The 27,526-nt window shown below is 40.7% G+C and overlaps 1 protein-coding gene across 1 annotated transcript; it reads right to left on the bottom strand.

Annotated features, from left to right (window-relative positions):
• Positions 1 to 27: 27 nt before the first annotated feature.
• Positions 28 to 23,718, bottom strand: TSPAN15 (tetraspanin 15). Its single transcript, XM_053388474.1, has 8 exons — positions 23,156 to 23,718; positions 17,387 to 17,572; positions 15,025 to 15,099; positions 10,438 to 10,533; positions 8,424 to 8,540; positions 4,560 to 4,607; positions 3,085 to 3,201; positions 28 to 1,224 (listed from the first exon to the last, which is right to left on the bottom strand). Exons 1-8 carry the CDS (start codon positions 23,255 to 23,257, stop codon positions 1,072 to 1,074), a joined length of 894 nt encoding a protein of 297 aa, XP_053244449.1. The 5' UTR covers positions 23,258 to 23,718; the 3' UTR covers positions 28 to 1,071.
• Between the last annotated feature and the right edge of the window lie 3,808 nt (positions 23,719 to 27,526).

The raw sequence follows: 27,526 nt of genomic DNA, 5'->3' as shown, positions 1-27,526 counted from the left end.
AAGTTTTCCTTTTTCTTTTTTTACAAAATCATTAAATTTATTTTCTATATAAAGAATTGCATCTCTGTACACACCAGAATTCCAGTCAATAGGCAGGAAAAATACAGTACATCACAATACATACAGGATTCAAATTAATCAGGGATACCAAATATCATACAAAAATATATAAATTAGGAAATTAAATTGGCATCAAAGCAAGCTGCCATTATCTGACTTAATCCAGATAGTGGTTTATAGTAGAAAGGCACAAAAGATTAATCAAGGCCTCCAGAGTGCTTTCCCTAACCCATAAGAAGCAGCATCAAAACATGATTGCACAGTATTTTAAACGACACAATTTGGACAGGTAAGTATTACTTACACAGGCTTCCACCCAAAACTGAACATGCCCACAAAATAGTATGATCTGCAGTTGGCGTGAATAAATCTGCCTAGTGGTAGGACCCAAGTCTTGAAAATAAAAAGAACCTACGCGAAATTTTCAAGTTTTTAAAAAGCCTGAATTCAGTCAGCTAATAAAAAACAAAGTAGCAAATATCCTTTGGAAAAAATTAGGAAATGGCTACTTCAAGCTAACCATCGTTCTGAGGTGGGAAAGTCACCAAAATATCCTTTTAGAGTGAACTTGAGATTGTGCCCCCTGCATTGGTAATCTTACCATGTTCTGAAAATGACTAGAAAAATAGAAAGAAGAAAAGATGATTTTATGTTGTTAGTGACATCCTTGCATAGGGAATGTGGACAGCCCTTGTACATAGTCAGTTTGGCTACAATAATTATTGTATTAATTTTCACAACCATTTCCCTCCCAGATTAGCTATACTGTTTACTGTAAAGCAGGAAACTGGCTAGATTTTTAGATGCCACAAGAGACAACACATTTCAAGCTCAAAGCCAGTGAAACTGTAAAGAACGCTCAGAGCAAAACATTAATTAATCAAGGTCTGGAAAGAATTGGGAGGTTTGTTTCCTAAGGACTATTGTTTGCAAATCACATTAAGTTCTGACTACAGTCAAGGCACAATGCAAAGGGATGTTAGTCATTTGTCTTAAAGGAATACCTGGGGATCACTCAGGATAACACATACAGCACCCAGCGCTAGTAAATTCAATGTCCACCTTCCGTCTCCCTCCATCAAGCAGAGTCTCGTTAAGCTTGTGTTCTGCAATTATATCTTCTACTCGGGTGATGTAAAGCAAAGACAGCAAAACCCCAAGGAACTGCAAAATAAAGTGACGAGGATGATCAGAATAGCACCATTCACTAACAGTTTACAATTCCTGCTCATTTGGGGGAAACAATTCTCATTTTAAAGTTTGTACTCAGATAGATATCAAAGGACACAAGTTGAGATTCCTGCACTGCAGGGGGTTGGACTAGTTGGCCCTCAAGGTCCCTTCTGATTCTATAACAACTTTGCTTCTATAATGTGCACCTAGCAACAAGTGTGGATAACTCAGGCATATTGAAATTTGGCACTTGTCCTCTTAAAAACCTTCAGAAAAGGCAGGTGTGGACCCATACCTCTGAATGTGCAGAAATTTGCACTTTGGTGCACTTCACACATGATTTGCACAGTGCCCAAAGTACTAAAAACATGAGAAATGGATCTCAGACTATTGCTGCTTGAGCTAAGGAATTTCACACAGAAAAACAAAGTGTTTTCGGAAAAGCAAGACTTGACAGCAATGAATCGCTACACCATCCAAAGGATGGATGCTTGAATATAATTCCCCAGGAAGTCAATCACTGAGATTCTTGACAAAGGTTAGACAAGAGCAAGCCTTCCCCAAACCAAAATGGAACGGCTTTGAAGTAAGCCAAGGCATTTCCCAAAAGGTCAAAAACAGCCTGACATTTTCCAAGCTCCTTTGAGAAATCTCCCTCCCTCCTAGCCACTCCGATCCTCAAAACATTATTGGTGCCAGGATCACAATCCTCCTAAGCCCTCCTCCCCTCCTCTTTAATTTAGACTTCTTCGATGGCACAGAGGAAGTGGGAGTGGTGCTCCAAATGCCACAAGAAGAGAAAGATTGGGGTTGCTTCCAGAAGACATTATGCCAAAGCAAGCATTACTTTATACTTCCCAGTGCATCTTCTCATCACTTTAAAAGTCTGGTTCTGGGGGAAATGAGTTTGTTGCACAAAACCTCCCAATCAACTGCAGTTGTACAACCCAAATTACTCGTTTGAGTATTTTCAGGTGGGATTCAATCGCAGTCTGGAATCACCCTAGATTTCTCCCTTCCCTCTCTGGTGTGCTGCAAGCATGCCATGGGGAAAACCCCAGAAATCTCATGGGAGTTATACTTTCTCAGAGGACATATGCAATAGCATTTTAATAAGGAAGGAGAGGAAAACAGAAGGGCTTGTAAACCCTTTCCCTCCCAATTTGTTTAAATGAGGTAATGTTTGTGTAACATATGTAGTTTGATGTGCAATGTTTGCCATTTCTACAAATATTTTATTCAGAAACACTAATTCAACAGGACACGATCACCCTTGCCAACTGCAATCTTTCAACATATTGTACCATTGATATTAGTTATTCTTGCCAGGGCTACTTATTTCCAAGACCAGCAGCATAGGAATCATCCAGGCAGTCATCAGAATCATTAACACCAAGGCTGGTCAACAGACAGCCTGATTATCCAATCTGGTTCATGAAGCAATTTAGTCAGTTGTAAAAATGTTTTCCACGGTATCATTCATAAAGGATTTTCAAAAGTTGTAAGAGCAATATATAATTTTATATTATATATATATATATATATATATATATATATATATATATATATATATATATATGTCTTTTAAATATTTGCCCAAGCACTTAAGTTTCACAGGTCTTACTGCCTGTCTTTACGGACCACACTGAAAGGGATCCAGCTCTACTGCAAACTGACCGATGAATAACAGAGAAGTTTGCCACCCTCTCTGACAGCCCAAAACACATATAGGAAACAACTGACCCCCATGTCACGCATCAAAGCTACAAACTGTGGCTCACAAACCAACAAGGAAGGAAGGAGCCAAGGCCTTGTCCTGAATATTTCCTTTTACAGTCTTGCCAGCCTTACCTGTGGCAGCAATATACCAAGCAGAATGCCAGCCATGATGGCATAGTTGTCCAAAAACCAAATCAGTACAGCGCTTGTGCATCCTCTCACATATATCACGTGTTGAACACTTAAGCGCTGTAAAGTAACAACAGAGATTTTTAAGTAAACAGCCTGATTTGTCTTACTGAGACAATATGTGCCCTGTATTCAATGCTAACAGCCCCACTGAAATTCACACACAGATTTTACTGCTGGGATCTCAGTGGGTTTTATGTGGCAGGTTGAAAATGTCTACTTCATATACTACGCCTCCCCAGATACTAGGACTGAGATCGTCTGAGTGGGTGTTGCTTCCAATTCCCTCTTTGTCAAAGTCCAGACTAATGCCAAAGAGCAGGGATTTTTCTGCAGCGCCTCTCAAAAGAGACTGCCCCTCCAGCCAGGGCAGTTTACTGCCGATGATTTGTTTATAAGATGACACTGGTTGCGTTATGATTTAATTGGATTTTTAAAATGATTTTTTATATAATGTTAGGTGCCCTGAGAGATCCCTAGAGCCTTGTTTGAAAGAGTACATATTTTTTAATAAATTACTTTCGAGTTCAAGCTGCCATTCCAGTTCCATTTGTTACATCTTATTCCCAATCTTAAGCTGCAAAGGGATGGGAGAGATGGCAAGCAATTCATTCCTATTTTCAGGCCAACATTACCAGACCAACCACATGAGACACAGGTCTGCGTTTAAGTCAGTTGTTTGCACTAGTGGGAGCCAACACAACTAGTCTTCCTAGCCCAATGGCACTGTCCCCTGAGTGATCCCTACAGCATCCTCAGATTTGCTTGGGTCAAGAGAACCCCCAAAACAGGGGAGGAAAGGGGGGCGGGAACAATTTCATCTGGCAAGCAGAAATGCACACTGCAAATGCAACAGCCGCCTTAGCGGAACATTTAATTCCGCCTAAAATGCTTTCTTGCATTGCAAGAAACTTCAACAACAGACTGGTATTTCTGTGCCAGCTGTTACTCACATGCTAGGTCTAAAGAACAGCCAATTCATCTTGCTCCCCGCATCCATGTTTTGTTCCAGTGAAGTCAGCACAATATACAATACAATTACCCACAATATACAAAAATCACAGAAAATGTGTTTATTAAAAAGAACACAACCCTTTTGCTTGGGCATTTACTCAGAAGTAGATCTGTTTACCTCAGCCTTAAACAGCAGATTGTGGTGTGCCCACAAACAGATCTATTTGAGATTAAGATAACTGCAGCCTTACAAATCATACACATGCTCTTCTTGGCATGTGTGGGTTGCAAAGGCATAAAAAACAGCACAGGAACAAATAAGACATGGAGAGTTTTCCTTTTCTGGTCTGCAACAGAAATGCTTGATGGTGCAGACACAAGACTGCAAATTGTAACCTCAAAACAGTAGATCATTTCAAATGGCTTAAAGCTAACTGTATATGGGGGAAAATATATGTTCCTACCTCTTCATTCATAGTTTTATATCCACACATGGTATTGATAACTGCTGTCTGGGGGGAAAACATATTTCACAATATGAGTACAGTGCAACATGAATATATTTATATAGCTTATTTTCGATTTTTGGATAATGCAAACTATGAAATAATCAGTATATATTTGGATGTCTTCATTTTATCAGGCCTGAAACAGTACAGTGAGTAAACTGGAAAACAACAGTGACTGTAAGCATTAAGAGCCCCTGCTACGCTTCTTGTGAAAGTATTTTCAATGCTATTTGGAAGGTACTTTCACATAAAAGTGTGAAGTTGGCACAAATGAGTTGCCTACCGCCACAATTATTACTACAATCTCCCAAATTTCAAAAGCTCAAAGACTTACACCAAGCTTCACAATTCAGTTTGCAGTTACACAGCCCTTGATAATATCCCAATTTATTCAGCGTTCACATTTCACAAGGCCACAGTTTCTCTTGTGAACAAGAATGGTCAACCTTGAGGGCTGTTAAGGCGCTTGAGCTTTGAATCTTGCCCATGAATGCCACTTATAAATCATTACTCTCCTTACTATGAAACCAAGGCATGAACAAGGATATCCACACGATACTGCTGCTACTGTCGACCAAGTCCACTGGGAACATCTCTTGCACAAATGAATAAATCACTTAAGAACAAATTTGTGCGACTGCTGCTTTTTTAAACAATTTTTAATTGAGTTTTATAAACAATGATCATTTGGATATTTAATGATACAAATAAATAAGCCAAGTCTTCTCATGTCAAAAAAATAGCACAATAATTTTGCAGCAATATCTGCAATATATGGTTCATTATTAGTGGTCAATATATAAGTTCTTGGTTTGTGAATTGGTTTAAATACAAAGGGGAAACAGAATAGAACACAACAAATCTGTGCTTCTTTTCAATTAATTTCCAGTCATCTCTGCTGAACAACATCCTATATTCTCCTGTAGGAAGTTTCATATGCACAGCAATTGTACTTTCCAAGTGCCTATACTTGCAACAAAATGTGTGTGTGTGCAGTTGTCAAGTTTAGCTCTCTAAACACAGTTTGCGTGGAATTCACTTCTTCCATTGAAAAGGTGGTATCTGAATAGAAATTAGTCACATGTGAGGCATATTTCAGTGTGGCTTACAGAGAAGTTCCCAGCACCTTGTGCCCTTAGTTACTATTCACAATACATAACACATAAATGCACTGACTACTTGTGAGGTGTGTCCTGGGATGCTCCAGAAATCTGCAAAGGGTCAACAAGCAAGATGAAGGACCTCCGGTAAAGAGAGAAAGTCATCGGAAGCTATGACAGGAATCGTTAAATTGTTTTTTAATTTCTATCATCTAAACCAACTGGCAATGCCAAAGTTGAAAACCTTTGAATAAAACTGTCATGATTTAAGTTATAGGTAGTTTTATTTTTTTTAAAGATCTCCAGCTTTGCCAAGCCACTTCAGAGTGCAAACAGTTTACATTTGCATGTTACTGAGCATACTGGGGGGGAAAGCACCTTTTGTTTTATAGGTAGTGCCAAACCGAAGGTCTCACCTCAGGTAGCAAATATGAGGTGCATTTTAAGGGCAACAAAATAGGCTGCCTCAGATGCTTCATTGATGGCAGGAGTGGCAGCGGAGAAAGTGCTTTCTCAGCAACAAAGATGGCAGCTCAGTGATGGAGTTTGTGCTTTGTCCCAGAAGGTCCCAGCCTTAATCCCCAAGATCTTCAGGAAGGGCAAGGAAAGACTTCTGTCAGAAACCCTGGAAACATTGCATTTAGCTAGATGAACATATATATGGCCTGACTCGGTAGAAGGTGGCTTCCTAGGTACTATGTCCTAAAACTGGGAATGATGCTGCATACAGGCTTCCTTCAGCATTGGCTCTTGGTGGCTGTCATCTTTCTAAAGATGGTGCTGCCCTAGGGCCACTGCTCTAAAGCATCCTCCAGGCGTGAGACTGAGCGTCGTGACGGATGTTCCACGCAAACAGCAGTGTCTGTTCTTCAACTGCAGCTGAGCCCAGCTCATGCCCAGCCAGTACAATTTCCACAAGTATGCAAATGTACACAGAACACAGCTGAATACTGTGTACCACCAATTCTTGTCTTTCCCATCATGAGTCAAGTGGGTTGCCACCTTTTGGGGGTTTGTTCAAAGTGGCAACACACACACACACACACACACATGTATAAAGTATATTTAACTTGCCTCCTAAAGCAAAAAAATAATAATCACAAATTGCAAAGGAAGCCATAAAACTGCTCTAGAGTTTGGACATCAAAGCTGCCAGCCAGCTAGGATCTTCCACAGGCAGATCTTCTCCTTTCAGGATCTACCACACTGAAGAACTAGGCAAAAGGGTTGGAGGGAAAGTTATGCATGTTCATTCGCAGAGCAGCAAAACAGCCACCGCCATTCTGGCAATGGTAAGACTGTGTGCTCTTTAATCAGGGTCAGTCTGTCTGCAGAATCACTCTAAGCTATTACAGGATATGGGAGTAGCACATAGGGCTGCCAACTTTTCATTTTAAGATCCTTGGCTCTGTTCTGCTAAGATGTGGGAGGAGGCCACTGGACTGAGTCAGGTCATTCCTAATTCTGCCTTCCCATCAGGTGGGAGTTAGTCCTGTCAAGCTCTGATAGCCTGTGGAAGGAGAAATTACGCAGACTCTGCCCAGGCATCCCCTCCTAGGCTCTATGAGCAGTGCCATGCCAGAGGTGGCAGAACATAAACACGCTTGGGCCCAAAAAGTTCCTTGGCAAGCACATTTGTGGGCTACCCCCAAGCTTAGCTGTGATAGGAAGCTGCTTACACCTAGGTATCAGTATCTGAATCTTACGTACTGCATGAAATTTGTCCAAAGATAGAGACGCTGCCCTCACATATTAACAGTACTTTTCCATGACCAGAGAGTAAATGACTAATTACTGCTCACATCTGTACATTTCCAGTGCAAAAGCCAAGTTGGTTTTGGAAACATGTCAAGCGGCTAAGATTTATTCATCTTGATTTATTTTTTAAAGACTGCCGGTGTGGCATCCTCCAGACAAATGAGTGTTAACAAGACGGTGCTGCAAGATTTCAAGGACTGTTCTGTGATATACGTGGTAACATGTTCTCTTATAACCTAAAAAGGGCAATACTATTTATAGCAACATTACTGGTTTCATTTGGTAATAATGAAAAAAGAGATGCAAAAATATTTTGCTAAACAACGTTCTATTATCACCCTCTCTGTCACAAACTCTCAATGGAGCGTCCATTTTTAATTTACCCAAATGTGGTTGAGCTTTGTATTCTATCATACTGATATGATGTTATTACTAGGCTTTCTTTGGAAACATTTCTTAATGGTTATTTTTGATTGGTCAGGAAAAGGTAACATGGTATAATTAATCTTTCATTCCATAAACAGCCTAGAAGAAAATGGATATAATTCTTCATTTGCTTCAAAAAATATTAGGGGGGGAGGGGAATCCAGCACTTAAAATATCTGTAGAAAACCAGCACAAATAAACCAATTTATTTTAAAAAGGATTCCTAGAACTTTTCCTTTTAGGAAATTGTACTGAAAGAGCCTGTTATCCTTACCAAGGTTGTTTCTGGGTGATCTGCTTTTGTGTGGAAAATGTACACTTGCTTACCATTTGTTACACATAGTCTAAGTGTGCACAGATCATATCAAGCAAGATGAATCACATAACGAACCCTTCCGTGTACAGATCTCCATTCTTGGTGGCAATTTTAGCTTGCCAGACTGATTTTCTTTCATGGAAAAAAAAATCATTTGGTGAACTGTGCGGAACAAACAGGTAACTGCAAAATTAATCCAGAATAATAACTAACGTTTACCTTGTTTGTGACACAACAAGAGTAAGGAACTCCACAAGCTAGTGGTCCTGGGGCACTGCAGTCATGGTACTGGTTTTCTGACCAGTCTTTAAAATCTTCACCGCCACAGCACTTGAACTTTGAAGAGGGGGGAAAAGGTGTTACACAAAGACAAATCCTTGCTGCAGAAATTTAGAACCTTATTATCAGTAAGAAAGAAAAAAACCTCGTGATTATTATAGAGGCTTCATGTCCTAATTTCTCATTATTATTATTATAGGCATGTGTGGAGGTGCCTAACATTATTTACAAATCACAAATTTAAATGTATGGAACACAAAACCACAAAAATGTATACTGCTTGCAGCTCTATTCAGGGGCAGGAAGAGCCTGTAAAGAACTCTGTGAGGAAGTCTCAAGGCTTGATCCTACCAGATTCCAAAGCAATCCCTATTCACTTTAGAACCCCAAATTATAGGTATAAGGGAGCCTTCCCCAACCTGGTGCTCCCTGATGTGAGTTAATAGTCCAAAACATCCAGAAGACACCAAGTTGGGAAAGGCTGACCTAAGCAATATGTTAATTTAAATTTATGCTATATGATGTCTAGTCTGACTGCAAAAAAGGAAAGAAAAACACTAAAGCAAAGAATGTGTAGGGTTGCAATAGGAACAAAAAGGGCAGCAGCTATCTAGCCAAAGATCTGAATACTGTGTAATTTATTTGTGTGTGTGTGTGTGTGTGTGTGTGTGTGTGTGTTTAATTTAATGGCTAAAATATCATGAAATCCCCATACATTTTGAACGTAGCATCTTCCTTCAAGCAAAACAGCCAAAGCCAAAAGCGGAGATCTGCTGATGACTACACTCCTGAAGGTCAAACTCAAAAAACATTTGGATTTTGATGAGCTATTTACAATAAGCATCATAAAATGATTGATTAAACTTTCCTTTGCATCATTTGTGACCTTCAGCTTCTATTTGCTGCATCTAAATTTTCTCAGCTTTGACTACGCACCACAGAATCGTCCCAGGTTTTATGAGTATCATTACAGAGTAAAAGAGAATAGCTAATGTAATTTCATTTATAAAACAAGAACTAGAAAACTAAACACTGTTAATCAATCATTAACTCATTAACTAAACATCTCATTGGCAGGGACCTAAACAAGGATAAACCAGATACTTACGAGAACTCTAAAAACTTTGTGTATACATTTAACAAAAGGGCGACTTGGAAAGCTATGAATTAGTACACGCCTAAAACAATTTGTTCCTGACCTTTTTTTAAAAGAAGGCTGTCCCCTTTAAAAAATATCTTATAAGGAACACAATTCACCACCATGGTCTTCTGAGCAAGCCTCATTGAAATGAGCATTAATGTTTATGCACACCTCCCTTCATTTCAATTTAGTTTGCCCAAAAGAACCTCTCTTCTGGGTTGTGTCCAAAATCTTCACCATAAAGTCAAAGTTGTCTTTTAAATGATGGGAGTTTTCATCTATATATCTATACACATGCTGTTCTCTGTATGTTAAAAAATATCCAACTTTTCCGTTTCATTTAACATCTCTGTAGCTCAAGGCAAAAGCAACCCAGTAAGTATTTCAACACAAACCAATGAGTCAATTAAGCATGCTATGGAATAACACACAGCCGTGGTTCAAAACAATTTCTAACTCTCAATGGCCTATTACCCTCAGAAAGGGTTTCAAGTTCCGACAAACACCTTAGTGCCTGAAAAATGTTTGCATGGAAACTAAATCATCAAATTTGTAAGCAATTAACAGAGCCATCCAAACCCCCAACTCACCATGCTGGAAAGGGTCTGAATGGAGCAGAGATGCCCCTGCCCAGCTCTGCCAGCCTCCACCAGTGGGCAGGGGTCCACTGTCAGCAAGGAAGCCACCCCAGCACTGAGCACCCCAACACATCCACCTGAACAGCAAATAGCTGGAAGCTACTGCTATATTGTAGCACATGGGATCAATGAATAGCTTACTACTGTTTGATTAATTTGACATCCAAAAACCAACCTCCTTTTGAACAAAATCCATTATGTTTTTGAAGTCCAAGTCATCGTAGTAATTCACAATACCTCTTCGGATGTTCTCATTTACAAAGTCAATTGTCTAAAGGGAAAAAAGACTAATGAAATCAAGCACACATAATTTGAAAAGAAAAAAGTATAAGCATGCACTCATACCATCCATAACTGGCAACAAGTTTTAACAAGTCTATTCAGCAGTGGAACTGAGAATGATTGTAATGCTTTTTAGACTCTTAGTTCTGATAAGCTGCTACAAAAGCAAATGAAAGAGAAAATTTTAACATGCTGCAAGTTCTCACACTTCCTTTGGTATCTTAGAAAGATGATGATGATATCTACAATTTAATGTAAGAATCAAAAGCAGATTATGGGTCAAGAATGTGTAACTGATTGACAGCCCTAAAAATAAGCAATATGCAAGAACTAGTCTGGTATTAGGCCCTGTCAATATATAAAATTGTAGGAAAACAAGAACCTACTCCTGCAAATGTTTGCTTATGGTTTGATAGTTGTTTTCATGCAATAAATGTCAAACATCTTACTTAGACCATTATGTAGGATCCACAGAACTAACTTAATGAAAAAGTGGCTTTGTTACAGGATTTTTGCATTTTCCCAGCATACCAACTGGAGTATTTTGTAAATGGGAAAATGTGATTTTTCCTCTCATTCACATTGCTGCGTGGAATACGGTTATTAACTGTTGGACAATGCCTGCGATGTATCATAAGTAACAAATAATACATCCTTCCAATGTCCATTTTGTAGCATTGGGGGTTTTTTCTTTATTTTTACTGCTTTAGAAGTTAAAAACTCTCCCACTATACCATTCCAATCTGGAGTGTAATCTCTCCCTTCAACAAATGGTGGGTACCAGCAAGCTCTTCTCTCCTCCAATTTGTCCACACACAGAAAATTATTTGAAGATTGCCTACGCCCCTACCATAGGCACTATCTCCCCGGGGCCCTGCGTGCCCAAGCACCCAGATAATTTCCCATATAGGGGCTGGGCACCAGCAAAATGCAGGAGCTGGCACGCAGGCTCCATACCGCATGGAAAGAGCACCGAGTTCAGGCGGGGGGTGGGAGAGAGAGTGTGGAGTTCAGGCAGGAGGGGAAGAGAGTGTGTGGAGTTAGGGGATGAAAGAGTGTAGAGTTGGGGTGGAAGAGAGCACAGAGTGTGGGCGGGGTGGGAGAAAGAGCAAGGAGATCAAGCATGGGGTGGAAGAGAGAGCGTGGAATTGGAGAGAGAGAGAGAGCGCTGGAGGGAGGAGTCCTGTCACTGTGCTGCTGGAGCTTGTGTCCCGCCCCACGCTATGACATCATGACACCACAGCATGCATCATGATGTCATGGCATGTGCATCATAATGTCACAGTGTGGGCAGGGGGCAAGTCGTGCTGGGCACCCACAGTGTGGGGCCCAAATCAGCACTGTTGTCCCCAACATCTAATGCTGGAGTATAAAATGGTTCTTTAAAACAAACAAACCAACCAGAAAATACCTATCTCCCACATGAGTATCATTCTAATAGCAGGATACACCCCGTAATGGCTAAGTTCTTCCAAAAAAAATCAACTTGCGAGGCCCAAGATCTCTATCTGCTCAGGCCGAATCCTGTCTCCATTGGTGCACCATTCCTTTTCACATAGATACAATATTCAGTTTGAATGGTGGGAAAATGCAACATTCACACTACAGAAATACTACTTTGAGGCAAAGCATCTGAAGGTACAACATCATAACTGAAAATTTATTATGTGTGTGAGGGGGTCCCTATTATCTCAAACTTTTATTCACTTCACTATTATTAGCAAGCAATCAGTTTCCCTGAGTTAGACATTCAAGGTAGACAAGCGTTTGCAAATCAGAGGACTGGTACGTCAACTTTAGAGACAAAACAGGCTTGTCAGGCCAGCTTGTGCTGCAAGAGGAAACACCAAGCTCCACGTTTCTCCAAAACACTAATGGCTCAGAATTGCTTACTAGCACTTGGAACAGGCTGACTGAAACCTACCTGTAAAATGAGAAGCTTGGGGGAAGGAAGTAATTTACATCTCCACCCTTTGGGCCTAGCCAGAATGAGTGTATGCCTCATTATTTCAAGTTAAGAAGGGACATTACAGTGCTGCGGGTAGGAATTTCTATGCCTGGGCAGGCTCTCAAGTCTTTATCCATGCCTTGTGGAACTGATGCTCAAGAAAGTTAAAAATAGTTGTGGACTTTTAAGGATGCTGCTGCTGAAATTCCAAGTTCTCACTACGCAGAATGAATTGCTCTTGCTCTTCGCAAAAAACCTGCTGTCCAATTAACAAGTCTGCTCTATCCCTCTCACTTTGGAAGTTGGGTTCTCCCACGTGGTCAAGCAGTTTCTCTTGGGTTTTTTGGGGGGGCTATATTCCACACCCCAGAATCAGTTATGATATTCCTGCCCCTCACTGGGTCAATGGGGTCCATCTGCCAGTGCCGAGAGCTATTTTCAAGCTGTTGTGTGCGAGTGGGTGGACGCAAACAAGCAGAAACCGATCGCCTCTGAAGCATTCTGTGCAGGCTGATGAAGGAAATTAAAACAACAGTTGGCTGGTACCATGAGGCATTTTTAGGCAGGGAACAACCACAAGTTATCACCCAAATAAAGATGCTTTAGGGGTGCTGCTGAGTGCTCTCTGGACTAGAGATGCATGCCTGGATGAAAGCTTCTGAACACTGGGGCTTGAGGCACATCTACAGCTCATGATTCACCTAGCAAGGAGGGGTGGATATTCCAATCTTTGGCTGGGGAGCCACATAATGTGAGAAGGGAGGTTGCCCTCCAACACCCGAGCTAACTTCCTCTGCTCACATTTGTTTGATTTGGCTATTATTCCGCAGTTCTTCTGATTGTTATATTTTAACATATACAACCTTTTCACCAACTTACTGTGTTTGAAGTCTTTTCCCAAGGCATGGGAGCAATGTGATACATGTCTTCTAAGAAGAAAGTAGGCCCTCCTGACTTACTCCCAGGTGAGTGTGTGCAGGATTACAGCCTAAATGTCCTGTATCGCGTTAGGCCACAGGCAGAGAGCCAGTGTGAAGCTGCGGTGGTACCACACTGCCTGATTTGAAAATCTCCGAACAAGGTAATCTGACATCTTGAAAATGTTATTGCATTTCTCCATACTGAAAAGTAACTTCACATAACATAATCTAAGCAATAATGTATTGAGTGATATTTGATGCCTATATATTGTGCTCGTATCCAGGCTGCACAGAGGCAAGTTGTCTCATTCTATCGTATTTATGCTACTGCACACATGCAAGGCCAGCAGGCAGGTTGGAAGCTTCAGAGGGGTAGCGGACTGCCAAAGACAACTTGTCAATCCTTATCTTCCTAAAGCACTATGAAGTTATATTCTGGCAACACTCAAAGCTATTCCCAGTTTATGACAAAATGTTAGAACAGTTACAACCATACAGTTACAGAATCTTTAGTTTATTAGCTACCAGGCTTTTAGCCTCAGTTAATGTTCATTTTGCCAATACTCAATTATGGGTGTCTTTTGAAAATACTGAAGGAAGTGCAAGGCATCATATACGTATTTCCTTCTTTTTGGAAATAAAGACCATCTTTCTTTCTTTCTTTCTCTCTTTTTTTCATTTCCTACTACAGTAACACACAAGATTCTTTAAAGCCTGAAAAATCCAACAAATTGGCCCTTAACAGGAACTTCCCTTTTGCTGCTGTCAAAGTCTCCTCTGGAAGACAGAAAGGGGAGGCCATTGTGAACCATCTAGCCTGGTGATGAGCAGCCCCCAACCCCCTCTGAAATGTATTTAGACCAGTGTGGGCTCTTGGAGTGCTGTAAGAGCAGCACTTGAAGTGTGTTATTAGCTTCATTCATACATATTAAGTCTAACTGTTGTAGTCTAATTCTTTCTTTGTAATACTGAATTTATCCTATTCTGGTTGAAAAGTTTTTGCCTTACTTGAATTCACTGACATTGATATTTGGTTACAAACTGGATTTTCCCCAAATGTTGTATTTTTGATAACTTAATGAGTTGCTTTGGGCACAGCTGACTACGGAAAAACAACATACATACAAATAAGCTAAACTCACAGCCTACTGAACATATAGTGTGGTATTAGGCACTGAATCTAAGTTCCTAAGAATCTCATATTTCATTTTTTTAAATGGTAATAGTTTTAGCCTTTAAGGTAAAAACATACACTTTGAACTGTGGAAAACACCTGCTGAAAAGCCAGAAGGATAAAAAGAGTTTCTATGAATATTGCAGAATAAATTACACAAAGTAAGAAATTATGAAAATTTGCTTGATTTCTGTAAGTTACATAGTTGTTTAGGGCACAGAATCAGGAGTGCCAGAATGCAATTTTAATTTTACAGTAGTGTTTGCAAGCCCTGACTTTGTTGCAATCTTGCTACTCAAATACATGATCTTCTGTGACTCTTCCATAATAGTCAGTAATTTTGCTTTGAGATAAGTGAGTACTGGTTCCATTTTTCCATAACAAATAGGGAGAAGTTTTTTTAAAGGTACCTTTTCTTGAATATTTCAGTTTTCTTACCTGATTCCTGAACATTAAGGCCATAACTCCACCAATTAATTCAATGAGCAAACAAATACCCAAGATGTACATGAACTGCAAAAGAAGTTCAAAAATATTACGTAAACATACAAAATCTAAAATCTTCAGCACTGAAATCATGACTCATGACTTCCAGTGAAATTAAGCAACTTTTAGAACTGCTGTAGATGAGGCAGTGCCACTGGAGCACTTGCCACTGCTACTCTGCAAAGACCCATGTGCCTCGGGGGGTGATCTTGCCTCTCAACTACTGAGGATGAGCAGCAGACGGCGGCAGCAGCACAGGAGATGAAGGCAGACCTGTGGCAACAGTCAGATTCCCAAGCCACCTTCATCCTCCTCTCTTGTGTTCTGTGCAGCACTCATGTTTTAGACTCTATTATACAATGGACCGAAGACCTTAATGCCCTTGCTACATTCGAACATACTTTTTTTTCTTTCTTTTTTCTTTCTTTTTCTTTCTTCCCCCTTTTTTCTTTATAAATTTACACGGCTTTGAAATCGAAACATGCAGCACTGGCTGGTGAGGGCAACTCACTAGAAGGGAAACACAAATCATCGCAATCTGGCAAACGGAAAGGGGAGGGGCCTTCTCCCTGTTACATTTGGTCATCAAGGAGACACTTGTGGCATGGGGACGCTGCAGCAAGCACCATGCAAGCACATACAGTGGAACCTTGGGTAACATACACTTCAGGTTACATACGCTTCAGGTTACAGACTCTACTAACCCAGAAATAGTACCTCAGGTTAAGAACTTTGCTTCAGGATGAGAACAGAAATTGTGCGGCGGCAGCGGGAGGCCCCATTAGCGAAAGTGGTGCTTCAGGCTAAGAACAGTTTCAGGTTAAGAACGGACTCCCGGAACAAATTAAGTACGTAACCAGAGGTACCACTGTAGTTGCTAGGTGCCAAAGTACAGAACAGCTATTTGATTTGCCCATCTTAATGTTTCACTTCAAAACTTAGTTCCCTTTAGTTAGGCAGATGCTTTCTGTATGACCTCTCAGAGGTCAAAAGGGTCAGTTCTTTTTCTGTCGTTTTATCAGAAGATTGCACACAATATATTCACTTACGAAACAGTTTCCTAACTGATCTTCAGAGAACTTTCCCAGTTTCTTCCTTGAGGGGATCAATACGTTTATTATTAAGCAGGTGGCAAGACTTCCGAATGTTGTAATGTTTCATAGGCCTGCTATGATTCTTAGTTCTGAGCTTGTCATTTTAAAATCATTGGTTTCATGGAGGCTGTGGTTTTGTATTTTATACTTTGCATTTCGTCTCCTTGGTCAGCTTACTCTAATAAACATCTGACTGAGTGTTGCAGAGCGAGTGGGCTGCTCTAATATTGTAATAATCAATTCACGTGCATACATGAGATTGGCAGTGGAACACCCCACCAGAGGCCAATACCTCAGGTTACATACGCTTCAAGTTATATACGCTTCAGGTTACACACTCCGTTAACCCAGAAATATTACCTCAGGTTAATAACTTTGCTTCAGGGTGAAAAAAGAAATTGTGCAGCAGCAGCATGGCGGCAGCGGGAGGCTTCAGGTTAAGAACAGACCTCCAGGACGAATTAAGTTCTTAACCCGAGGTACCACTGTAGTGTTAATGAATTCTTGCTGTTTACTTTTCATTCTCAACATTGCTCTAAATTTAATTTGCATATTGTTTTACGCATATTGATTGTTTTATTGTTGATGTGAAAATGTCGATCACTGGTTCTACCCCAAAAGGAATCATGGTGCTACTTTAGATCAAAGGGCTCTTTTCATTAATAAATACGTTATATAAAAATATGACACATTAAAAAAAACCATATAGATGGATAAAGTTCAAGCATACATGCTGTGAAAGAAACCTGCTCTGCTAACCTGGAGGCAGTAAATCAATGGACTTCAGTTTAAATAATAAGTAAATACATTTTGTGAATGAAAATATTTTATCCTGATTCCACTTTTAACATCAAGCTACGGTATGTAAACACGTTAAATATTTGTTAAATATAAAAACATTTTATATGCCTGAATTTACATTGCATTTTTCTTACATAAATCTTACTTTTGTTTAAGCAGGCTTTTTCAGTTACACCCACATTTTCTCTAAAACCATGATTAAGTGCCACTAAAGTAAAGCATTTGCCTTTGACAACTTCATTTATGCTGGTTAAATTAGAATCCATCTTGCACTTTCCTTTCTCTCTGCTGTTTATCCAAAAAAGGAAGCTATTAGCTAAGCTGTCTTAAAGCTGTTTACAGAATAGAGATCAAAGTAAGTTTTCATAAACATCAAGTTCAGGTTACAAGTAGACTCCTACTTATATAAAAGTACTTACAGCTTGAAGAAGGTGTAAGTTGTCCCTTAAGGAAGCCAACACACCCACGAAGGAAACGAGGAACATTATAATACCTAGGAGTATTAGAAGAATGGCTGGAGCTAAAAAGGCACTTTCAAGGGTTTTATATTTCTGTCTTTCAACTTCTGCATAAATGCCAACTGCTAAGACAAACCCTCCTAGCAACTGTAACAGAAAGAAAGAGAAAGTGTTTGTTATTGTTGTTTTCCAAACAAAACCAATGGCTGTATTTTAAACTGACTTATTAAAAAGAGAAAATCAAATTACTGCTTATTTCAAAAAAGTACAAACTAGCAGAAATCTTGAAAGGTGGAATTGATTTAAAAAACAAACAACCCAAAAACCCTTAAACCAGGTACAGCAAACTGGAAGCATCAAGGACACAGCATTATTTTGTCTGGTCCCTAAATCAGGGGCAGATTGTATTTCCAACAGGCCATGTCACAACCAAAACATTATTGAACTGTTCTGTAACCGAACTGATAACATGTTTAGTCTTCTGGAAATGTATCGGTGGTAAGTCCACTTCAGCCAAGAGTCTTGTGCCACTTTCATAAAAGATTCATACTAATAAAACAATATCATTTTATTTAAAGGATAATTGTGTTAATCTTTAAAGTGCCACAATACTCAATGTTTGTTTTTATTGATAATAGTGGTGCACAAGGTAGTCTTACACTCTGGTCTTAATGGCCTTATAGGGACACCCAAGCATACAGTAAAGTTGGTAGTACAATAGCTTTGTAAACAAGCATTTTGGTTTCCCTGTGAATGTCCCAGTCCTCAAACACTCTGCGCTTCAATCGGGATCAGGTGAACTAATGCCAGTGTACTAGAAGAAGCAAAGATCACCAGTGTCTAAGCAATGATTCTTCAACATCAACTTCGTTGGAGTGATCATGTTGTTTGGAAGCCTGATGATCGTCTTCCAAAGCAACTACTCTATTCTGAACTTAAAAATGGAAAGTGTAATGCTGCTGGTCAACAAAAGAGGTTTAAAGACTATTTAGATGCAGTGGTTTGGTCCAGGGTAATATTTCTTCTGTTCTTGTTCTACCTGAATCAAGCTAACGAAAATAATCTTTAAAACCGTGTGTCTACTTATTTTCAGCAGCCTTCTTATCCAACATTTTAGAAGAGAGAAAATCAGTTTATCCTGCTACATGATCATCCAACGCAAAATGAATATGACTTAATAAATATTAATACAGTATCTAAATTTGTCACATGGGGATGTTTAAGCCTTCCCTCCCCTCAACCATGATCGTGGTGGAAATATTCCCTACAGTGCTATTAGCTCTGGGGTGAAAGGTCCTGTCTCCATATGGCCCGAGTGACCAATCCTGAATTGTATTTTTAGAGCTCCCATACCTCAACACACTCACAGCTTCAAAATTTCTCCCATCAATAACCAAGAGAGCCAGGGAACTAAGGGGAAATCCTTTTTATATATATATAAAAGCAGTGCCAAAATATACTTCTAAGAAATATAAACCATTTCATTTATCAAAGTTAAAAATAAGCATAGCTTTAAAAAGGTCTCTTTTCCCCTCAATAAAAATTCCTCTGAGGAAGAAAAACTGCCAAAGAAGGCAGTTTAAAATAAACTGAGAAAGGAGTGATCCTCTCACCAATCTTTTATGACAAAAGTGTATTGGCTGGAGAGGCCTCTCCATTTGAGGTTCTTAAGTCGCTTCTTTCTAGAAAAGTCTGACTTTTGGTTGTAGGAATGTGTGCATCATTATACAAAGAAGTGCCAGCCTTCCTGGGCATATGTGAGCTGGTTAGAACATAAGGCTTGACACTGTGACACTGAATGACCAGGGTGGAATCGTGTGTTGTGCAAAAGCAAAGCTTTTGATGGAGAGAATAAGGAGGCATGTTTGTACATTTCTCAGAATATGCAAACGCTGTATCTGTGGATGGGAGGCGGGGTGCACAAACAAGACCCACTTCAAAAGCCTCATGCATGTCATCCTGAGAAGCATCAGGGGTTCAAACATTTGTCCCTGCCCCCACCCACACTTAGGTATTTGCACGTTCAGGGAAATGCCCCTACATGTCTCTGCTGTATCTTGAAGGAAACAGCCTCCCAGTCATGGAGATGTAAGGTATGTAAAGGTAAAGGTACCCCTGCCCGTACAGGCCAGTCGTGACCGACTCTAGGGTTGCACACTCATCTCGCTCAAGAGGCCAGGAGTCGGCGCCGTCCGAAGACACTTCCGGGTCACGTGGCCAGCGTGACGAAGCTGCTCTGGCGAGCCAGCACCAGTGCCGCACACGGAAACGCCGTTTACCTTCCCGCTATAAAGCGGTACCTATTTATCTACTTGCACTTAGGGGTGCTTTCGAACTGCTAGGTGGGCAGGAGCTGGGACCGAACGACGGGAGCTCACCCCGCCGCAGGGATTCGAACCGCCGACCTTGCAATCAGCAAGTCCTAGGCACTGAGGTTTTACCCACAGCGCCACCCACATCCCGTAAGGTATGAGGTAGCCCCAAATCTCATTTTGGGGTGCCAAGATGTTATGAAATTCAGTTCCTCGTTTAGGCTGCTCATGCAGCTCTCTGTTGAACTAGGAACTAATAATAAGGAACTGGGAACTGGGAACCTACATCCTAGCCGCCTGGAATACAGATAACTTTAACTGTAAATAGGAAATTTAGCTAGCGTCACACGAAAGTAAGGAATTTCCCCATAAGGATAAAGAACAGCATGAACCTTCAGTGGTATTTCAGTCAAGGATCTATTAGCTGTGATCCCTAAATAGAGTGAAGAAAGTGAGTAATCCTTCAGATGATATCAGCCCGGGATCTGAAGATCCAAACAGTTCCAGCTAAACTTGAGCCATAAAAAAAATAGCCAAAATATTTCTAAAATGATTTTTGGCATTATTAATAAAACAGATCGGCAAGTTCCGTTCCCCAATGTAGGTAGAATTATGCTAATGAAAACTGAATTATCTGGCAGTAATTTCTAGAACTAATACACAGAAAGCTACAATGCAAGCACAAACACAATTATAAGGCCTCTACATTCACACTTTTAACTGGATCTTAAGTTTAGTTCCATGACCCCAATGACCTCTTCAACTCACTTCAGTGAAACAGAACAATATTTTGACAGAGCAACTGCTACCTAACCTTTCATCTCATTCAGCTTACTCACTGTTGAGGCAGCCATTATTGCCCAATGAAAGACTCTAACGATACCCACAAGACATATCTTGTTTTATTTTTCTTAAGAAGCCCAGGGGTCCACCAAAATATTTCATATTTACAAAGCAAGAGATCATATCCAGAATGCAAGTCCTCTAAACAATGAAAGCACAACAAACAGGTGTTAACCGATTCAAAATGTGCACTCTTTTCTTAAGAGATCAAGATGCATTTAGTCAAGCATTTTTTGCAAGAAACCCAACAACACAACTTAAAGGAGGTAAGATCAGGGGTTGCTAACCTCTGAGCTACCACATGTGGTTGAACTCCAATGGCAAGCATGATGGGAATGGAGTGCAGCAACACCTGCAGGGACAAATGTTACCCACACCTGAACTAGGTTGTTCACCCAAAATTGGCCAATAGTTCACCAACAGACCACAATCTACCCTCTTCCATCTACTTCCTGATGTTTACTAACCATAGTTTGCCATGATGTTAAACAGAATTTGAAACGTTGGTTTGAAGATGGTTTGCAAACCATGACTCAGAGGTTAGCACAAATCATAAGGTGCCAATTTGGACACCACAGCAATGTGAGCTAGAAAAACTCAGGAAGTAGAGGAGGGGAGGGAATAAGAGCATGTGCAAACTCGCAAAGGTACTCCCAGCCACAAAATCATGGTTGGGCATTGTGTGTTAACTGAGCTACATGTTAGTTAAGTGGTGTTGTGTATTGATTGAGCGATAGTCACAGATCTGAAGATACAATAATGAACAAAGTAAGGGTCAGTTCAGACTTAATTATTCCTAGCTTCATAAACCATGAAGCAAAGAACGAGTGTCAAAACCTTTTGCTCCTCTTTTGCCCCTCCCATTGCAAGTCCTCTTCAGTGCAGATATCTTGGTTTGTTTAAACTAAAGCCCCTCTTTTCATCTTTAGCTTTAGGTTAATTCCTGGCCCTGGAATAATGTACTGATTAGTACGCAAACATTAAGCCACAGTCTCTTATTTCATCTAAACAGGGAACTCTAGTTTAAACAAACCAGGCTCTCCAGACCAAAGCAAGGCAGAAGAAGAGAGAAGTGTGTGTGGATCTAACACTCCGCATAAACTATTATTCATAGTAACAGGGAACATTATGTCCAGTCCAGATCCTCATGTGTTAATGGTTAATTAATCCAATATAAGTATGAATACAATCCAAAGTGACAGCTGAACTGTCTTTCAAATAGCATGAAAGCTTGGGGCTTTTACTGGAATCAGTCTTATTGGGAGCAATATTCTTCAGTCAGTCAGTCAGTCATATTACACTGTCACTGTGTAATAAGTATTTTACAAAGAACAAGCACACACAGATCCCTGTCACAAGGTGTTTAGTCTATATTCAACACAGCAGAGAGAGAAAAGGGAAGGGATGGAAATGGTGGCGATTGTAAACAAAACAGGCTGTTTGAATTAAACCTGCAAGCTCTTATCAATTCATCCACGTGACTAATTCATTAAATATTTCCTTATAGGTTAAAATTTGCCTCCCTACTAATGTGGGGTGTGCCACAAGCAAAAATTGAGACTTTGAACTCAGAACTATGCAGGCCACATAAATGCATGGTTTTTATCTTCTTCTGCACTTCTTAACAAACCTGTGTGTTTGCAATGTTGGTTGCAGAATGATGGGTGCATGACAACACAAAAAAATTAAGCATATGTACAATTTTCAGAGACTATTTCTATTTAAACAATGTTTGCTGCAAAAATGAATTATTTTATTAGTTTGACAGAACCAGAAGAAAATTTCAGAGCAGGAGGAGATGGCAAGGAAATATGACCCTGCCTTTTCTAATAGTCACTGCTAGCATATGATCGCTTTAGAGAAAGGCAGCAGGTGTCACAACCACTTTAATGCATTTTTTTTTTCTTCCTCGACTGAGTCAGGGCACTAGTTTGCCAAGTTAAAAGCCTACAGCTAAATTCACCGCACAAGTCAAGCTACAGCTATTCTGACCGCACCCCTGAAGGGTCTCCTCCGTTACATACTTTGAAATCGGCGTTATTTTAAACCACGGAATAGCCTCCCACTGACAAAAAAATAAATAAATAAAAGCACGTGCTTATCGAGCGAGCTGTTTGCTTTCCCGACACTGGGTGGGATTGGAAACCTTTGCAACTGGACGGACCGCCCCGGCGTGTTAGGAGGAGGCGGCGGCATGTGTGTGTGTGTGGTTTCTGTGCGCAACTCCCTGAACAACAACAACAAAACCCCCCTCAGATTCCCAAACGCTGCGGCCGGCCGGCGCGTTTCCTGGTGCTTCTTTCCAGCAGCCTTACCCACATCGCACCACACCTGTTGCTAACAGGTCGCCCCGGTTCTGTGAGAAAAAGCACAAAAGGCAGCAGGAGGGCATCCCCGGGGCAACCCCGCGCGGGCGCGGAGGGACATTTCTCCTCTCCCCACCCCCCATGGCAGCTCCTCGCTCGTCGCCCCGCTTTCCTTCTTTCTTGCCTGCCCCAGCTCGGCGACTACACCCTACTACAGGGGAGCTGCTGCCGCCTGACGGAGGTCCGGCCCGCCCGCCCCTCGCACTCACCCAAAACACCGTGGAGTAGGTGATGAGCGTGAACTTGAGGCACAGGTAGTTGAAGCGCGCGCAGTAGCGGACCTGCTCCGAGTCTCCCGTCGACCGCGCCATCCTCCTCCCTCGGCCTGCTTCTGCCGCGGCCCCGGCACCTCCCCTCCGCCAATAATCCCTCCGCCGCCGCCGCGCTTCCTGCTCCTCCCGCCCGCCAGCCACCTGCGGAGCCCCAGGCCGCTAGCTACGCCGGCGGCGGCGCCTGCTCTGCTCTTCCCTGGAAGCGGCTCGCCTGCGCCAGACGGCGGGAGGAGCCTGCCTGTGTCCCCGAGGGCAGCCGGGAAGGGAGAGGCGAGAAAGCGACGGCGCCCCGGCTTCCTGGAGCGGCAGCTAGTCGGAGACTGCGCCGCTTTCGCACCTCAAAACGAGTCGCAGCCCCGGGGATTTTTCGCGCCCTCGGAGGGGCTCCCGCTGCGCTTGTTTAAGCTCTGATTGAATCGCCGCAGGCTGCGCGTTCTCATCGAGCTCCAGCGTCTACACGTGTGTGTGTGTTTCTGACACTTGATTACTATGCTCCATTGCATCGGATGAAGCAGACGTTTAATTCACAAGCGCTGATGTCATAATAAATTTGTCTTTCACGTGCGGTGGCAGCCTTAACACAACAAGTAGCCTTCTAGATATCATATTAGATGAAGGATGCAATCGTGCCCCCACTTACTTGGGAATAAGCCTCATTTCAACTAATGAAGGCAGCCCTGTTTAGGGAAGTTTTTAATGTTTGATGTTTTACCGTGCTATTAATATTCTTTTGGGAGCTGCTCAGAGTGACTGGGGAAACCCAGTGAAATGGGTGGGATATAAAATAATTATAATTATTATTATAATTATTATTATTATTATTATTATTATTATTATTATTATTATTATTATTATTTCCGAATAAGCATGTGTGGAAATGTGCTGTAAAAGCCCCACCCCACTTGTCTTGTTGTTTTTTAAATAATATTTTATTAAAGTTTTCTTGGTTTACAAAGGTATGTGCAATGTCTCTTTTTTCAAGTTACATTTTCCATAGGTCTGTTTCATTTGTTGAGACATTAGGGTTACATTAGGAAGAAAAAAGAGGAGAACAGGTGGAGGGGCCCCCACTTGTCTTGTTTACTGGAGAATTGGTGTGACTGTGATCAGTGGGTGTTCCTTCAAAGGTGCCACTCTTTCTCTTGACAAACGCAATGGACGATTGTCAAGAGTCAAATAAGCTGAAAACCATTCACACCAACAACAGAAAAAATATTCCATTGTAGTACAGTGGTACCTCAGTTTAAGAACAGCCCTGTTTACAAACGATTCAGTTTACAAACTCCGCAAAACCAGAAGTAGTGTCCCAGTTTGCAAACTTTACCTCGGTCTAAGAATGGAAGCCAGAACAGTGGAAGTGCACCGGCTGCGGAAGGCCTCACTAGGGAAAGCGTGTCTCAGTTTAAGAACTGTTTCAGTTTAAGAACAGACTTCCAGAACGGATTAAGTTCGTAAACCGAGGTACCACTGTATACAGATGTCCCGGTTTTGTACCTAGCATTGTGAATCTAACATTGGCATATTAGATTAAGATGCTATAGGACTCACAAAGTGAGTTCAAGCACTCTCCCAATGGCAACTAGCAAGAAAAAAAAATGTGAATTGTTTTGCTGTATTATTGAGCAAACATGAAGAGAATATGTGATTGATATTAAGCTAGCTGAGAAAAAGAAAGAAATGCCTCACTCTAAGCCCTGCACAAGAAAGCTATTTTCTTGAGGAAGAATAGCTCATTGACACTGCTAACAACTGCTGAATTTGTTCTTGCCCACTTGCCAACAAGCAAGCGAATGAATGAAGGAATTGAGGAGAAATGATTTGCATTATAGAAGCTGTGAAATCTGAAAGTGTCTGATATGAAAACATTTCAATGGTTTTTCAGGTTTTCTTGCTTTCTGCAACAAGCATTCAATGTAATCTTACGCTTGGTCTTCGATAAAGCCCTATGTTTTCTAATAAAAAAAATAGGTTTTGCTCTTTGTTATATCTCTCTTATGAAGAGTATCTTAAAACTGTTAAGATCACTAGCTAAATTATGCTGTGTTTTCCACTGTGTAAAGTCATAGTGATTTCCCTGGAAGTCTATTGGGCTTTCTACAAGTGACCTTTCAGCATTTTTTTCTTTTGGAACCGAACAGAACCTTTCCGCTAGCCAGAGAGAAGTATATCCCCTTATAAGGATCTAACAGTAAAATGGAACAGATCTCTTTCATATATATACTCGGTGTAAATATTTATTCATCTTCTAGAGAATCAAACTCCCATTGTGAAACTAACACAGAAAGAATGTAATTGCACATATTCAGCGAATGTAATTGCACATATTCAGCTTGTCAGAGTACTCTTGGAAATGCTATATGGTTGTTTTATACAAAACAATAATTTAAATAAAGTACAGTATAACATTAAATTGACTGGTCACTGGTAATGTTGGGTCTAATGAAGTACTGTCCTTGTCCACATAGACAATGTCCAATAGTTTCAGCCTTCTCCTTTTTCATGTGCTGGAATTTTAATGCAACTATGCAGGAATATGTGAGGATACATTAAAAAGTTCAAAGATGGCTTACATGCTTATTTTCCACATGAATATTCCAGGCATTAACATTTAAATACTGCATTCTTAAAATGATTTATCCATTAAGGACTTGTTTACACATGTCAGTTCTGAGTTGATGCTCTTTTAAACCTCTTCAATTTAAATGTGTTTTGCAAGCTATCCAAGGTTTAAAGCGCATCTTCAATAAAGCTGGGACATCTCAAATAGTCCGGTACTTTTTTCACCTCATCCCAGAGTAACGGTATATAATGTCCCTGTTAATAATTGCACATTTGGCAGACAGGACATTTTGTAGAGAGCACTAACTAAATTGCCTCTGTTCTACAATATACAGAGTGGCCCTTTTTCTATAAGTAGCGTCTAGAGAGATGTTCAAGTGTCTCTAGCAGAAAGTATTTGATGATAAGAAACATGAGAACAGAACTTGAATCAAATCCAGCCTTGTATTTAACCATTTGCCTGGTTGCCATAGGCCACCAGGAATTCCATGCAGCTGAGTGAACAAACTATTAGAACAAACTATTCTGTACCTACGCAAGACCCCTTGGTAGAAGGCAATTGACTGTTGTGGTTGGTTGGTTGGTTCTAGCCTACATGGCTTAGTAGTAGCCTACATTTCCATACTGGTTGAAGAAGAACTTTCCTTTCCTCTGTGGCCAGCATAGAAACTAAGGCTACGTAACGTCTTCATGTGCTAGTAAAATGTTTGCAGGCCAGGAATTTTTATAGGTACACTTGCACAGGTGAACTGATATATGGAAATGTACCGATATGAATAAGTAGCTGGGGAAGTTGGGGTGAAACAATGTTGACTCAAGGTTGGACACTGTTTGGTTTAAAACAAAGTCTTGTGCTACAGGTTACATTAGACGTAGTCTTCTGGCAATGGTGCACACTAGTCAGAGCTTGGATTCATAACTTTGGCTTTCAAGTAGTAGACTACATGATTTTAGATGCTGAACAAAACATTCTTGAAATAGTGCTTATACACCTATGGCATGCTAGCTATTTCATTACCGGAGGTTTTCCCTGTGTTGCTTTTTTTTAAAAATGGGATAAGCTACTGTTCTGCAGAAATTTCTCAACAGACTTGAATAATCCAGTTTATAGTGGAAATCTAACTACATTTTAAGGGTAGTCTCAGAGCAATGGGATAATCTCAAAATTTCCACTGAAGATTTAAATACACAGTAAAAGAGATGGTTCTCTGTGTGGTGCAATTACTTAAAAGTTTGAAAAACATAAATGGGCACATCTCAGGAAACTGTTTTAGACTATACAGGCCTAGTAATAAGAATAAATAGTAGTCATAGATAAGTTAGGCATATTTTAAGACACTTTGAAGGCAACTCACTGCATCAATAAAATACTATTTTATTAGGAGAAAATAATGTATGGGATCCAAGCAACCAACTCCTGGGCATAGGCAGAAAGCCCTTATGCTTACATGGGTGGGGGGGAACAGTATTTCCTTCCTGTGACATTCCCTTGTGCTTCACAGAGCCTTCTCAGGAAGGCTGTTCTTGAGATTGGGATCTTTTCATAGGATGAAAATGACTACCTCTGAGCAGAATATGGTTCACAGCAGTTGAGCTCCCAGCCACTGTTCACAGTCCAATGTGTAAGCTTCTGTGAAGCTCTCACAGCAGTCAGGAGGAGATGGATTTCACAATCCTGAATACATTTTTACTGTCTTCTGTATAGTTGCTTTGGAACTGTTCTCGCAAACCCTTCTACTAATATTTATG

Source organism: Podarcis raffonei, chromosome 5, assembly GCF_027172205.1.
Source record: "Podarcis raffonei isolate rPodRaf1 chromosome 5, rPodRaf1.pri, whole genome shotgun sequence".
Lineage (NCBI taxonomy): Eukaryota > Metazoa > Chordata > Lepidosauria > Squamata > Lacertidae > Podarcis > Podarcis raffonei.
The sequence above is the reverse complement of the archived record's forward strand: the minus strand, read 5'-3'. Positions and strand labels throughout refer to the sequence as shown.

What these genes read in the sequence shown, in the direction of transcription:
- TSPAN15 (XM_053388474.1), bottom strand. Translation starts at nt 23,257, where the DNA reads ATGGCGCGGTCGACGGGAGACTCGGAGCAGGTCCGCTACTGCGCGCGC. An exon ending in ACTTACACCTTCTTCAAGCT is followed by an intron (nt 15,100 to 17,386) that starts GTAAGTACTTTT and finishes CTTCTTTTGCAG; the next exon opens with TTCATGTACATCTTGGGTAT. An exon ending in TGGATTTTGTTCAAAAGGAG is followed by an intron (nt 8,541 to 10,437) that starts GTTGGTTTTTGG and finishes CCCTCTTCAAAG; the next exon opens with TTCAAGTGCTGTGGCGGTGA.